The 14,974-nt window shown below is 51.3% G+C and overlaps 2 protein-coding genes across 2 annotated transcripts in view; both read left to right on the top strand.

The window, feature by feature from the left end:
• The window catches only part of C3 (complement C3), a 28,791-nt gene extending 24,500 nt beyond the window's left edge, over positions 1–4,291 (top strand). Inside the window, exons 34-41 of the mRNA XM_074054444.1 lie at positions 259–346; positions 457–546; positions 1,955–2,060; positions 2,334–2,423; positions 2,619–2,702; positions 3,707–3,790; positions 3,877–4,012; positions 4,108–4,291. Of these exons, the coding sequence (XP_073910545.1) occupies positions 259–346; positions 457–546; positions 1,955–2,060; positions 2,334–2,423; positions 2,619–2,702; positions 3,707–3,790; positions 3,877–4,012; positions 4,108–4,249 (820 nt within the window). The 3' untranslated portion in view covers positions 4,250–4,291. The remainder of the gene's footprint in view (positions 1–258; positions 347–456; positions 547–1,954; positions 2,061–2,333; positions 2,424–2,618; positions 2,703–3,706; positions 3,791–3,876; positions 4,013–4,107) is intronic.
• Positions 4,292–8,173: 3,882 nt separating this feature from the next.
• Positions 8,174–13,071, top strand: Tnfsf14 (TNF superfamily member 14). Its single transcript, XM_020176154.2, has 4 exons — positions 8,174–8,545; positions 10,255–10,294; positions 10,517–10,558; positions 11,469–13,071. The coding sequence occupies exons 1-4, from the start codon at positions 8,327–8,329 to the stop codon at positions 11,894–11,896; spliced, it is 729 nt and encodes a 242-aa protein (XP_020031743.1). The 5' UTR covers positions 8,174–8,326; the 3' UTR covers positions 11,897–13,071.
• Positions 13,072–14,974: the final 1,903 nt, after the last annotated feature.

Here is a 14,974-nt window from a genome sequence, read left to right as displayed (position 1 = left end):
GTAAGCACTCTACAACTGAACCACACCCCTAGACCACAGTGGGGATTTGAACCCATGCAGCTGGATCCACAGTGTGAGATCTTCATGACCTGGGCCATTACAGTAGATTTCCTTCTTTGCCCTTGGGGAAGTGTTTCCTAAAAATCAAACATCCCTCTATGATTCTCGGTCAGCCGGTGGTCAGACCCCTCCAACCAGGCACACACCCAGGGGCTGACCATCCCTGGGACCCAATGCCCTTCTCCCTGCCCTGTCCAGGTACCTGGGAGACGAGGATGCCACCATGTCCATCCTGGATATATCCATGATGACTGGCTTCGTTCCTGACACAAGTGACCTTGAGCTGGTACCAAGGCCTGGGGAGCTGAGGTTGGGGGGAAGGAGCCAAAATCTCAAAGAGGCTGATGGGAGAGAGGGGTCCAGGAGGGATTTTTACACACCCACCCGCTTCCCCAGCTGAGCACTGGCGTGGACAGGTACATCTCCAAGTATGAGCTGAGCAAAGCCTTCTCCAACAAGAACACCCTCATCATCTACCTGGACAAGGTAAGGCTGCATTGTCCCCATGGGTACCGTCTCTCTTACCTGGCCGGGCTTCTCCTACCAGTCAGTCTTTGTCTTCATGTTGGGTGGTCCAGCCTAGGGGAGCCAGTACCTGTGCTGTCAAGTGGTGGGAGAAAGAAACTGTAAGGCAGGGTGGCCCATCTAGGATGGCTTTCTTCAGGGACCTCACCCCAACCCCATTTTCTACTTCTCCTCAATTTTAAACAACCTTTGAGGAAGAGCCACTTTGTGGTGTTTTCTTTTGTTCTGGTGGTAATGGGATTTGAACTCAGGGCCTTGATGCTGTCGAGGCAGGTATCCTACTGCTTGAGCCACTCCACCAGCCCACAGCATTGCATCTATGGTTTTCTTATTTTCTCTCCATCTGTCATTTTCTTGTTCTCTAATCTGGGCTTCTGCTTGCTCCTTCTTACTTATTCCCATCCTCCATATCCCTGGTGCTAACTCCCAGTACCCCTAGTGTCCCTCAACACCCAGTAGTCAGCATAAGTAAACTAGCTACCCGAGCAAACCCGAAGAAGACGAGGATCAACACAAGGGATGTGTGTTTTTCACTCAGTTAAGTCCAATTGGAGCTAGGCTCAGTGGTGCACACCTGTAATCCCAGCCTCTCAGGAGGCTGGGGCAGAAGGATCTCTTGTGCCCAGGACTTTGAGAACAGCCTGGGCAACACAGCAAGACCCCCATTTCAAAAAAAATAAATAAGCCAGGTGTGGTGATACACACCTATAATCCCAGTACTGGGGAGGCTGAGGCAGGAGACTCAAGAGGTTGAGGCCAGTTTAGGAGATATAGCAAGTTCAAGGAACAGCCTGAGATCCTTAGTGAGATGTTATCTCAAAAAATGCTAAATAAATAAGTACATATAAGTAAAGTCCAACTGGTATGGGAGGGTGAGGAAGGGCCCTCCATTCCAAGCAGTCACTAAGGGATCCAAGCCCCTTCCGTCTTGTGGCTAACAGTCCAAGAGTGGGTGGCCTCAACTGTTTGACATCTGATCAGAGTCTTCTGGTATCACAGTGAGAGTAAGTGCAAGAGAAAGGGCACAATGTGGGAGGGGAAGCAAGAGAGCAAGCCCAGAAAGCTGTACTTCCTTTATGACAACCTGCCATCACAGTCCTGTGAGACCTGACCCACTCCTGCAAGACTGGCATTAATCCCTTCCAAGGCGGGTGCCCCTGGACCTGGCACCATTATATTAGAGAATTAAGCCTCAGCATGAGTTTGAGTTGGAGCCTAGGAGAAAGGGAAAATGGATTTTCTGAAGAGCTCATCATCTTTGGTACCCATAACCCCCTGGATACTTCATCTCCTCCACCACTGCTCCAAATGGCAGTACCCCCTGGTAGACTCCCTCCACATCCCTATGACCCCCTCTACCTTCCCACAGATCTCACACTCCGAGGAAGAATGTCTGTCCTTCAAAGTCCACCAGTACTTTAACGTGGGGCTCATCCAGCCCGGGTCCGTCAAAGTCTACTCCTACTACAACCTGGGTGAGCACTGCGTTCTGAGGGCTCCACTGATCTCAGGACCCTGGGCACCTGTGACTTGGGAGTCTGAGAGTCTCTAAGGATGTATGAGTTGGAGGTCTGAGGTTCCCAGGGATCTGAGTTGGGAGTCAGGGGACTGTAGGGATCTGAGGTTTGGGGACCTGGCATCTCCAGGTCTGAGGAACGTACACCGGGAACCTGAGCCCTCCTGCCATGGTCTCTGGGAAGGAGGCTGTGGCCTGCTGACTCCCCCCGCCCCATGTTCTCTGCCCACAGAGGAAACCTGTACCCAGTTCTACCACCCTGAGAAGGAAGATGGTATGCTGAGCAAGCTGTGCCACAAGGACATGTGTCGCTGTGCAGAGGGTGTGTGCCCTGGAGTCAGTGGGCGGAGGGGGCCTGGGCAGTGCCACCACCCTGGTACCTCATGGGGAGGGAGACACTGAAAGTCACACCCAGTGGACATGAGGAGAGGGACAGACCCTGTGCCAGCCACACCCGGGGACAGGGAGCCCTGACGGAAGTGGGACTCAGAGCACATCTCCACCCCCACACCTGCAGAGAACTGCTTCATGCACCAGATGGACGAGAAGATCACCCTCAATGAACGGCTGGACAAGGCCTGTGAGCCCGGAGTGGACTATGGTGAGTGTCGCTGTGTGTGACACTGACTGTGTGTGGCGGAGGTTGTATAAATCAGATTGTGTAATTGTGGTTGTGTGTGTGACTGGCTGGGTGTGGCCATGGCTGTGTGTGAGTGTGTCAAGCTATCACTGTGGATGACTGTCATGAGAATGTGTTGTCATGGGCTTTCATGTCATGGAAAACCATGGCCTAAGTATGTGTGTGTGTGAGCACATGTGTGATGTGAGGTTGTCGTGGTAGCCATGGTCGTGAAGAATTGTGCTGCACTGTCTACATGGCTGTAGTTGTGTGTGGCTCTAATTGTGAACACAGCTGTGTGACTGCATAAGCCATGGGGTTGTAAGTGGCTAGGTTTGCATGTGACTTGGTGAGGCTGTGACTGTGACTGTCTGTATTACTGTATGTGGCTCATGTGAGACAGTGGTGACGGGTCACTGTCATTGTGTATATGACTGTAACTGTGCGTGGCTCTAATTGTGTGCACAGTGTTTGTGTGTCTGTGGGACTTTACGTGCGCATAGCCTGGTTGTAGGGGTTGTGACTGCAGGTGGCTGTACATAGGAGTAGCTGTCATTGTGGAAATGACTGTACTTGTGAATGGCTCTAATTGTGGGCATAGTGGGGGGGCTGTCAGGTTACAGTTGTGTGAGAAGACAGTGAACTGAGGTAGCTGAAGTCTTGTACATGGCTATAGTCCTGGGTGGCTGTAGTTGTGCACATGGTTGCATATGAGACTGGTTGCCCATGGCTGTGGTCATACAGGACTGTGCTTATGGGTGGTTGTGCCCATGAGCAGCTGTCCTTGTGTCTGTGACTGTACTGTGGGTGACTGTATGACCATATGTTTGTTTGTGCTCTTGGGGGGGGGGACTGCAGGGTGACTGGCTGTGACTCTCCTGTCACTGCTTTGGGGGCTAGAGAGAATCACAGGCCCAGATGCACCTGCAGGTGAGGGCACCCACATGGTAACCCTGCCCATAACCCTGGCTGTGCCCTCCCCACAGTGTACAAGACCAAGCTGGCTACCATCGAGCTGTCAGATGACTTTGATGAATATGTAATGGTCATCGAACAGGTCATCAAGTCAGGTCAGCCCCTCCTCTGTCTTCCTGCCTCCCTGCCCCTCACCCACTCCCTCTTCTCTGGCTCAGCCCCCCTCTCCCCTCCTCTGCAGGCTCCGATGAGGTGCAGGCAGGGCAGGAACGCAGGTTCATCAGCCACATCAAGTGCAGAGAAGCCCTGAAGCTGCAGCAAGGGAAGCACTACCTCATGTGGGGTCTGTCCTCTGACCTCTGGGGAGAAAAACCCAAGTGAGTGCCGCCCTGCGCTCATGCGCAACTGCCTTGTGCGCCTCGCCCCGCCCCGCCCCGCCCCGCCCCCTACTGACCTGTCCTCCCGCCTCCAGCACCAGCTACATCATCGGGAAGGACACGTGGGTGGAGCTCTGGCCTGACGCAGAGGAATGCCAAGATGAGGAGAACCAGAAACAGTGCCAGGACCTTGGCGCCTTCACCGAGAGCATGGTGGTCTTTGGTTGCCCCAACTAACCACACCTCCAGCTCCTCCAATAAAGCTTCAGTTATATGTCATCTGTGTCATGAAGACTGCAGTTTCTTAAAAAGCACCTGTGGCCCCCCCCCTGCCTGAATTCTCACCTTTCCCACTTCCTTCTCTCTTGTGGCTCACCTGCTTCATCACCCAAGCAGCATGTGCCCACCTCACCTGCACCTAGCACGAAGTGCACCTGCATCCTTATGGGGCTCTCACTTGCATTCCTCATCTGCATCCTTTGCTGCAGCTCACCTGCAGCCTCACCTGTGTCCCTCACCTGGCCCATCTTCATCTGTAAACTTACCTGTGTCATTGATTTACTTATTTATTTATTTATTTATTTATTTATTTATTTATTTATTTATTTTTTGCAGTGGAGATGCAAAACCCTAGAGATGGAACCCAGGGTTTCATGCATGCTAGGCAAGCGCTTGGCCCCTGAGCTCTATCCCCAGCCCCTAGCTTACCTGTATCTTTACTTTAACAGCATTCTCACACCTGTTTTCCACAAGCATCCTCTTCTGCAGGTGCATTTTTCTATGCCTCCTCATCCAAGCCCTCCCCTGCATCTTTACCTACACTCCTCCGTGTATTTCTTTCTGGGTTCTTACCAGCATCCCCCGGTCTTCCCACCTGCATGCTTACCTTCTCCCTCACCTGTCTTCCTATCACTACACCCATCTGAAGCCTTATTTTGCCTATGTTGAGAACACTGTATCCGCCTGCACATTTTTGCCACCTCGCCTGTCTCCCAGCTTACCTGTGTCTGCCTTAACAACACTCTTAGCTATATTTCCCTGTTATGCTACCTACAGCCTCTTTTGGAAATGCATTTTCTCTGTGTTTTTCTCCTCGGTTATATCTGCCTCTGAATCTCTCTCACCTATATTCTCAGCTCCCTACTTACCTGTTTGTTTTTGCGGGGGGGGGGGGGAACTGGGGTTTGAACTCAGGGCTTCATGCTTGCAAAGCAGGCACTCTACCACTTGAACCACAGTCCCAGTCTCTTTTGCTCTGATAATTTTGGAGATGGGGTCTTGAGAACTATTTGCCTGACTGGCCTCAAACTGGGATCTTCCCAATCTCAGCCTCCCAAGTAGCTGGTGCCTGACTTTTACCTGTCTTTTTACCTGCACCATCCCCTGCATCTTTCCCTGTGTCTTTGTGGCACCTGGAACCTACAATCCCGTGCTGCCTCCCCATCTCCTCCTCACCTGGGTGCCTTTACACCCTGTTGACCCCCTCATCCTCAGCTCCCTCTGGCTCCATTTCCCATCTCACCTGCCTCACCTGCCTTCCATGGCTCTGCTTCTCCTGACCCCAGCTTCCCACTCCCCACTTTGCACCCGAGCCTGGAGGGTGTTGGGGGGAGCATGGTGTCTGTGGGCTGCAACCCGAGGGGGCGGGCGGGGCGGCGCTTGTGGGTGGAACCAAAAGGGAAGACATGAGTCAGCAGCCAGTCGCGGAGGGAGCACGGGGCTCTGAGGTGGCTGCATCACCAGCCCTGCGTGGGAGCTGCAGCCATGGTGTGGGGGCACTGATGCTAAGCGGGCACCCCAAGGGTCTCTTTTAACTTCACCCCAGATCCCTTCGGAGGGCGGTGCTGAGGATGGGACCGGCCGCCAGCTCTGGATGAAGTCATCGGAAACCCCTGAACCCAAAGTCGCTGGGGCACTGCACCAGCCTCTCAGACTCCCTAAGTCCAGAAAGCCCCTTCCCCCAAGTCAAGAATATAGGGGACATCAAGTCAGTGCCCTTCAGGCAATGCTCCTGGCTTCCTCATTCCTTCCACTTCATCCTGCCTGGGATCCATTCTGCTCGCTGCTCTTAAGGAGGTGGGGAATCTGATCATCTATAATTTCAGGCTGTGACCAGTTGAAAGGGACACCCTCCTTCTCTCCCTCTGTCTTTCTGTTTCTGTCTTTCCATGTTTCTCTCTCTCCATCTTTCTTTCTGTAGCTTCCCCTATCTCTCTCTGTCTCCCTCTGTCTCTTCATCTGTCTCCATGTACATCTGTCTCTCATATTTCTCTGTGTCTCCCTGTCTAACTTTTTCTGTCTCTCTCCCTGTCTGTCTCCATCTTCCTGTCTCTGTCTCTCCCTCTCTCCTCTCTGTGTCAAGGTAGTGGATACAGTCTCTAAAGGCCTCATCACCTATCTTCCAGGGCACAGCTTGGAGGTCTAGGTAGGTTGGCAGGGACTAAGAGGTGGCCCTCAAGGTCAGCACATCAAAACTCAGCGAATGTTTCTCTCGGGAGGAACTGGCTGTCCTCATCAGCTTGCTGAGTAGCTGCCTCTGGGAATGTCCAGCCCTCAGTTCTGGTCCCCAACAGGAGAAACCCAACATGGCAGTGGTGTCCAGCTCAGGTGTTGACCATCATCTGACCAGGGAGCAGACATTGGGGACAGAGCTGGGGGATGGAGCAGAAGAGGCAGCCCCTACTATGGTCTCTGAATCCCACTCATGTGCCAACATCCTCGAGTGTTTCCAGAGCTGTGTAGAAATGGGGGAAGATCTGGATTTGACCCACAGACTAACTGGCCATCCCCAGTCATCTTAGTGGGAAGCCACTGGGAGATTGTAAGCAGGGCAGTGATGAGGGCTGACACTGTTTAAAAGAACTCACACTGGGACTAGGGTGGCTCAGCAGAGCACTTGCTTAGCATATGTGAAGCCCTGGGTTCCATCCCTAGCACTGCAAAAAAAAAAAGCTCACACTAGCAATTCTTCTCCTATGTACATATCCCAAAGTATTAAAAACTAGTACTCAGCCAAATACAAGTGCACACTCAGAGCAGCACCATTCACAATACCCAAAAGGAGGTGACAACTTACGTCCATCAACAGGTCAGTGGATACACACAATGTATTCCAGCAGAGTGAGGGGATAGTGTGTAGCTAGGAAAAGGAAAAAAGCTGGGCGGGGTGTGGTGGCCAATTCCTGTAATCCCAGTTACTTGGGAGGCAGAGACAAGAGGATGAAGGTTTGAGGCCAGCCTGGGTAATGTTAGCAAGCTCCTATCTCAAAAACAAGCCAAATGTTGAGGTGTGAGTCTGTGGTTCCAGCTCCTGAGGAGGCAGAGGTAGGACGGTCAGAGTTCAAAGCCAGTCCAGGCGTAGCTGGCACGAGACCCTATGTGAAAAACCAGCTAAAAGCAGAAGAGCTGGGGCGTGACTCAACTGGTAGAGCACCTGCCTAGCAAGCTCAAGACCCTGTGTTTAATCGTCAGTACCACAAAAATACGTGCATGCACACATGCGTGCATCTATATGCATGTGCATGCAATCCTGCACACCTGTGCACACACACACGCCTGCGTGCACACACAGAAATGCATGTGCATACATATGTGCATGTGCATGGACATACAGAGCACATGTGTGCAAAGTGCACACGTGTGTGTGCGAACCTTCTCATATGCATGCACGTGTGCACACTGCATGTGCATACATGTGCACAGACGTGCTGGTGCATCCCATGTGCAGGTGTGCATGCATAAGGATGTGTGCCTGCACAGTGTATACATACATGCATACAAAGTGCACACGTGCACCTGAGCATGCCACAGGCTGCACATGTGGGACAAGTTCCACCCTCCAAACACACATACTATCTGCTTAATCATCACCCCAGCAGAGTCAGCGGTTCATGGAAGCAGGGACCTGGACTTTCTGTTCACTACCAGGTGTCCTGGGGCCAGGACAGGGCACAGCACACACAAGCTCCTCAGGAAATATTTGGCAATGGAGGGAACAGAGTGGCCGAGCAGGGAACACTGGGGCGTCCCCTCTCCACACCCCACCTGAGTCACATTTTCAGATGCCTCTGGAAAGTGTGACAGACCGCACAGCAAGAGTGAGAGTTAGAAGGGGCAGGGGCCCAGTGGGGGACAGGAAGAAGAGGAGGGCCTGTGGGGGAAGGGGAGGGGCTGAGCCCCATTCTAAAGGCGGCTGTGGCCACAGTTGCCTTTGCAGTGTGCAAAGCCCAGCGTATTGGGCAATTGTGGTTTCCTCTGAGAAACTCAGGAGTGCCTGCCCTGCCCTGGGCATCTTGGAGCCTCGTCTTCTCGGGCATGGAGGAGACAGTCGTGAGGCCCTCAGTGTTTGTGGTGGATGGACAGACGGACATCCCCTTCAGGAGACTGGAACAAAGCCACAGGAGACAGCGCTGTAGTGCTGCCCATATCTGCCTGGCTCTCCTGCTACTGCTCATGGGCACCGGGTTGGCTGTCCAAGGCTGGTTCCTACTGCAGCTACGCCAGCATCTGGGGGAGCTGGCCGCACGCCTGCCGGTGAGTGTGGCCTGGGGGCAGCTGAGGGTGAGCAGCTGTGTCACTGTGTGTCCCTGGGTGTCTGTGCATGGGTGTACATGACAGAGAGTATCAAGCTTGAACCTGAGTTTGCTGCTTCCAGCCTAGGGCAAGTTAATGGTCCATGCTAAGCCTCAGTTTTCTCATCTGTAAAATAGGAATGACTTTAAGAGAGGCTACTTCCCCAAGAATCAATTATGATTTGGGGTGTTGGTGTTTGTGTGTGCGGTGCCCAGCAGTGGCTGGCACACAGCCCAGGCTTAGTCGATCAGAAGGGACATTCCAACATCGCTATTATTTATTATTAGCCGTACCTCTGTCACTGTTATTGGCAGTCTTGCTAATCTTCTTTGATTCAAAATCGGGGGAAATTGCTCAATCTGTTTCCACTTGGCTGTGAATGTGTCTGTCTGTGTGGCATACTTGTGGTCTCCATGTTCAACGCATGACCTTCTGGGTCCTGGATCTCTGTCTTTTCTCTTTGTATTGGATCTTGTGCACATGTCCGTAGCCACACACCCACGTGGACATATGCTGCTGTCCTGTATACAAATGCCTGCAAACCTGTGTACATGCCTGTCTGAAAACTGAGTCATTGTCTTTGAATCTCTGAGTCTACATATACAATATGTGCCCAGGTCCCCAAGTCCACGTGTGCCTCCTCAGTGTGTCCATAAAAGCTGTACTCATCCAACCCCGTGTCAAGCCAGGTTGATATCCATGTGTCCAGCCTTGCAGATATCCATGTAATTTTAAGAGAGATTGAGCATCTCTAATAGACAATCTTAAATCCTAAATGCTTTAAAATCTGAGATCTTTTTGAGCACTGACATGATGCTCAAAAAGTTTCAGGTTGCTAGGGGCTAGTGGCTCACACCTATATTCCTAGCTACTCAGGAGACAGAGATCAGGAAGATCGTTGTTTGAAGCCAGCCCTGGGAAATAGTTCTTCAGACCCTATGTCAAAAAATCTCATCACAAAAAAGAGCTGGTAAAGTGACTTAAGGGGTAGAGTGCCTGCCTAGCAAGTATGAGGCTCTGAATTCAAACCCCAGTACCACCAAAAAAAAAGTTTCAGGTTTTAGCCAGGTGCTAGTGGCTTTGCCTGTAATCCTAGCCACTCTGGAGGCTGAGATCACAAGGATTGCAGTTTGAGGCCAGCCCAATCACACACCCATTTCCAAAATAACCAGAGCAAAAGAGACTGGAGGTGTGGCTCAGGTGGGAGAGCACCTGCTTGGTAAATGTGAAGCCCTGAGTTTGAATCCCAGTCCCACCAAAAAAGTTTCATATTTTGGGCCATTTTGGATTTTCTGATGAAGGATGCTCAAGTGATAAAAATCTATATGAATATTCCAAAGCCCCTCAAACAAATCTGAAACATTTCTGGCACCAAACATTTCAGATACTCACCTGAATTACTTATTTAAACATTCTATGCTCCACACACTCTAATACACTCTACCCACATTAATTCATCTGATCCTAGGCTGTTTGTAAATGCATTTACAGAGAAGGAAAGGGGACGATTCAGCAGCTGCTGTGCCATGTGTGCTTGTGTGTGTGCACATGGTCCTGTGTACATGTCTTAGGGTGCTGGCTGTGGCTGTGGGTCTCCCTGTGTCATTGCCATGTGTCTCAATGATGCCTGGGTGTGGCAGGTCCTCACCATGAGTCCTTGTACATTTTAGGACCAAGACTCAGAGCAAGACTGGAAGAAGCTGATGCAAGGTGAGTCAGGGCCTGGTGCCCAGCAAGGACGGGGGTGGTTCCCATGCTGCCCCCCCCATTGCTCAACATGATTTGCAGAATTGGCCCAAGCCCCACAGGTGCCCCCCCCAGTCCTGAGAAGCAGAAGTGTGGGTCACCCCGGAAGTGATGTGGTTGACCTCCAAGAGGCTGACCCTCAACCTTTGCTGCCTTTGCCTCTAACCTCTGACCCTCTCTCCTCAGAGCGGAGATCCCCCAGGTCCAGCCCAGCGGCACACCTGACAGGTGAGGGGGGCCTTGGGTCTGGACATGCACAGAAGGGGTGCGGGGGGTCAGATATGCCTTCATTCACTCACTCAATGTGTATTCCCAGAGTTCCCCGAGCACAGGCTCTGGGGGCTGTGTAATGTCATCCCTCCTGCAACCCTTAGGAGTGCCTCAAACCACGAGTCACACCAAACCTTGTGCATGTTATGCTCTTTCCTATGCTTACCTACCTGTGATAGTTTAACTGATAAGTTAGGCACAGTAAGAGTTTCACAATAACTAACTAGAAAGTACAGCCATATACTGTAATAAAAGCCATTTCAAACATGAATTGTTTGTTTCTGGAATTTTCCATTTACTATCTTTGAATCACAGTTGACCACAGAAAGTGATAAAAGGGCACCTATGTGTTTCTAATTTTATTTATTTATCTTTGATTTGGTTTGGTTTTTGTTTTTTTGAGGCAGGGTTTCACTGTGTATCCCGGGCTGGTCTCAAACTCGAGATCCTCTGCCTCAGCCTCCCGGATACTGGGCTTATGTGGACCAACAAGCCTGGCACACCTCCTATGTGCTTCTGCGTACTGCCATGTAACATATATGAACTTCTTTAGATCCAAAGCAAGTAATATTGACATTTGCATTTTACAGAGACGGAAACTGAGGCACAGAGCTGTTACATGGCTATAGGAGCCAGGGTGTGTTCTGCCTTGATCCCTTGGTTATTCTATTCAAAAATATTGATATTTTTGATCTATCACTTAATTGCTCTTTGCCTCAGTTTCCCCCATCTGCAAAGCAAGAATGAACTCAGTTACTCTTATATACACAACCTAACTCAGAGGCAAAAGGGTATGTGGTAACACAGCCAGAGTGGGACGTGTGCTGACCCCAGTTTTCTCTCTCTCTCTCTCTCTTTCTCCCCCCAGGGGCCAACGCCAGCTTGAAGAGCAGTGGGGGCCCTCTGCTGTGGGAGACACAGCTGGGCCTGGCCTTCCTGAGGGGCCTCAGCTATCGCAATGGGGCCCTGGTGACCACCAAGACTGGCTACTATTACGTCTACTCCAAGGTGCAGCTGGGTGGCCTGGGCTGCCCCCAGAGGCTGGCCAATGGCCTTCCCGTCACCCACGGGCTGTACAAGCGAACGCCCCGCTACCCTGAGGAGCTGGAGCTGCTTGTCAGTCGGCGGTCACCCTGTACACGGGCAAACAGCTCCCGCGTGTGGTGGGACAGCAGCTTCCTGGGTGGCGTGGTGCACCTGGAGGCTGGGGAGGAGGTGGTCGTCCGTGTTCCAAATGAGCGCCTTGTCCAACTCCACGATGGCACCCGGTCCTATTTTGGGGCTTTCATGGTGTGATGGAAATAGGGACAAAGGAAGGAAAGGGGATCTGACTTGCAGAGACCTCAGAGGGACAGAAAATCCCCCAGGGGACAGAAAATCCAGCAAGCAGAGATCTTGAAAGATGACCCCCTTGGTGAACTCCAAACTCAGCAGGTGGAGGACTCAGTGGACATCTAAGGACCAAGATCTCAGCCACCCTGAGAGGTTGGAATCCAGCATGCCCTTCCAGAGGATGGATCACAGACCTTTCACAGACAATACTAAAGACAAAGGCCTGGAGACTTGGGGTTCTGTGTGCCCCCAAGTGTGGGGCATAGCTGATTTGCCTGATATTCAGGAAGAAGGGATGAAGGCTGGGTATTTATACTTTCAATGTGGGAGACAGTGGGACTTGGAATTCCAGGGATTTGGACAGAGAAACTGCAACACCACCTCACCATTGTCATAGGGTGGCCAGGGGACATCTCTCACAAAGACCATGTGGAAAACCCAACCTGGCTCCACATACAGTCATTGTGGCATCCTTTGGTTTCACCCACGGACTTGTGTTGGCCAGTTGCCATGGTGTAAATAGTCCCGTCATGGCAGATTTTTACCAAGAACGTATCTAGAGGCTGACTGTGTCCCACCACTGCTAAGCCCACACATTCTACGTGGCTATGACCTCAGCACTCAGCCCAGTGTGTGTTTTATGACAGGCACTCAGGAAATGCTTCCTAATGAAAAGAAAGGAGAAACAGACCCATGGCAGCATGTGAGAGTGCATCTCATGGTTCCACGATAGAAGTCTTTCTCATTCACGACAGAATCACACATACAAACATATGACATGCCTAGCTGCACACACATAAGACATGGATGACACGGACTGCATCATGAGTGGTCTCACAATGACACTGCATGACAGCCACATGCATACACGACTCACAGACAGCATCACGACACACAGCCACCTACATGTCACTGTCACAGTTAGTAATTCTCAGCACATTGGACTTCCACGCGTCATGTCACTGCCAGACCTGGTTACCCACACCACATCACAATCACACACACACACACACACACACACACACACAGCCTGAGGTTCCTTCCTGGCCAAGGCTGTCGCACCCTGGGGTTAGAACCAGATCTTGTTGATAGCCTGGGCACTTTGACCAACTGGTCTTGGAAATAAAAATGGCAAATAACCACATCTGGGTCCATCTAGTTCTTAAGGGGAGACATGGGTGACAGAAAGTAGGATGTGGTGGACAGGACCAGAAAGTCCCATGTGGAACAGGGACGTGGGAAAGGGCAATGGTTGGCAATGGGAGGGTAGGGACTCAGAGAGGCAGAAGGGTGGACATAATGACCCACGAAAGTCATGGCCGTGGAGGAGCCTAAATGAAAGCTGGCCAGACTCCATGCAGGAAACAGACCTGTGCCTGGGTCTGCTGTGCCCCAAATCCACGTGTCCTGAGGGATCAGAGTTTTTGTCCTACAAGGGACCTTATGGAATGTTTCCAGAACATAGTGAAGCCTGGAGTAAGTGGGAGCATGGGAAGAGTGGGACAGGAAGATAATAAAAATATGCACTCAAATCTCATGGGTATGCAAATGATTGTTATGCAAATTAGCACCATGCAAATGAGCATTGCCCCCTGTGGCTGGAAGGTCTTCATTCCTAGGATCAGAGGTAAATGAATTGTTATTATTGTCACTGTCCTTGTCACAACATACAGCGTTCCTGGGTCTCAAGTCCCCCTGCCACTTACTGGCTAAGTGACGTTAAGCAAGTCCTACCACTTCTCAGTGCCTCAGTTTCCCCATCTGTCAAATGGAAGAAGGGAGACAACAGTCCTAGCTTCCCAGGCTTGGTTGTAAAGATTAAGTCAGATATGCTGAAATAATGGTTTGCTGTTATTTCTGGTATACAGTCAGAGCTCAGTAAGTGTGCAGGTGCCATAGACATTTAGACATAGTAAGCAAGAACAACATGGGGGGGGCATATTTTGAGAGGGGGCTCTCTCTGTGTTACCCAGGCTGATCTTGAATGCTTAGGCTCAGCGATCCCCCTGCCTCAGCCTCCCAGGTAACTGGGAAAACATACATGTGCCATTGTCCCCAGCTTACATCTATATGTACACACCTAAGCCCTGGGCAGGAGGCGTGATGCCACCACCCTCAGAGGCTGTCACCTGAGACAGAGAGCCCCCTTCCACCGGGGCTCACAGTGAATCCAGAGATGTTCCAACCTCCTCATGCTAGCTGGGCTGGTGGGAGGTGGAAGGCCCCCAAAGCCCAGTCCCACCACCCCCTGGAGTTTCCTTTGTGCTCATCATGGTCTTTCTGTTTCCTCGGCTTTGATGAGGAGACCAAGGTGTGGGGACAGTGTATTTATAAAAGCTACCAGCAGCCACCAACTTCCGCTGGGGATGGAACCTCTTGCTAAGTTTAGTCTCCAGAAAGATTTGCAGCCTTGAAGTGGAGAGAGAGGAAGGGGCAGGGAGGAGGCGGAAAGAAGGTGGGAGAGGTGTAGAAAGAAGGGAAGGGGCAAAAGAAGGAGGAGGCGGAGAAAGGAGGAAATAGAAAGGAAAAAGAGGAAGAGAGACAGAGGGGAGAGATGGGAGGGACACAAAGAAAGTCCAGGAGGGGCAGACGCTGACGCTGGAGCCTCAGACCTGACTTGACTTCAGATAAAGTTTAGGGGAGGAAACCCCTGGCCCAGGCCACTGACCTACTTCTGTGATTCTGAGAACTCTATCTGCTCTGTTTCCTCTTTCATCTGCGGGCTGCCCCATCAACTCTTCCTTAGGACCTGAGTTCACCCTGGGCAGGAAACCCTCCCCCTTCTCTTCATTTTTTGCCAAGACCCAGAGCTGGGAGAAATAAAACTAATGAAGACAAAACGAATTATTAATTTCATCTGACCCTAGGCTCTGCCTGCTGACCTCCACTTCAGTCAAATACTTAAGATACAACATCGCAGAAGAACAGGACAGTTCTTATGATGGAGCCAGACTCCTGAGTTCAAATCCCTGCTCTGTCACTTCCCAGCTGGGTGACCTTGGGATCCATTCTTGGCTTCTTTAGGCCTCAGTTCCCTCCTCT

Source organism: Castor canadensis, chromosome 14 (genome assembly GCF_047511655.1).
Source record: "Castor canadensis chromosome 14, mCasCan1.hap1v2, whole genome shotgun sequence".
Classification (NCBI taxonomy): domain Eukaryota; kingdom Metazoa; phylum Chordata; class Mammalia; order Rodentia; family Castoridae; genus Castor; species Castor canadensis.
The sequence above is the reverse complement of the archived record's forward strand: the minus strand, read 5'-3'. Positions and strand labels throughout refer to the sequence as shown.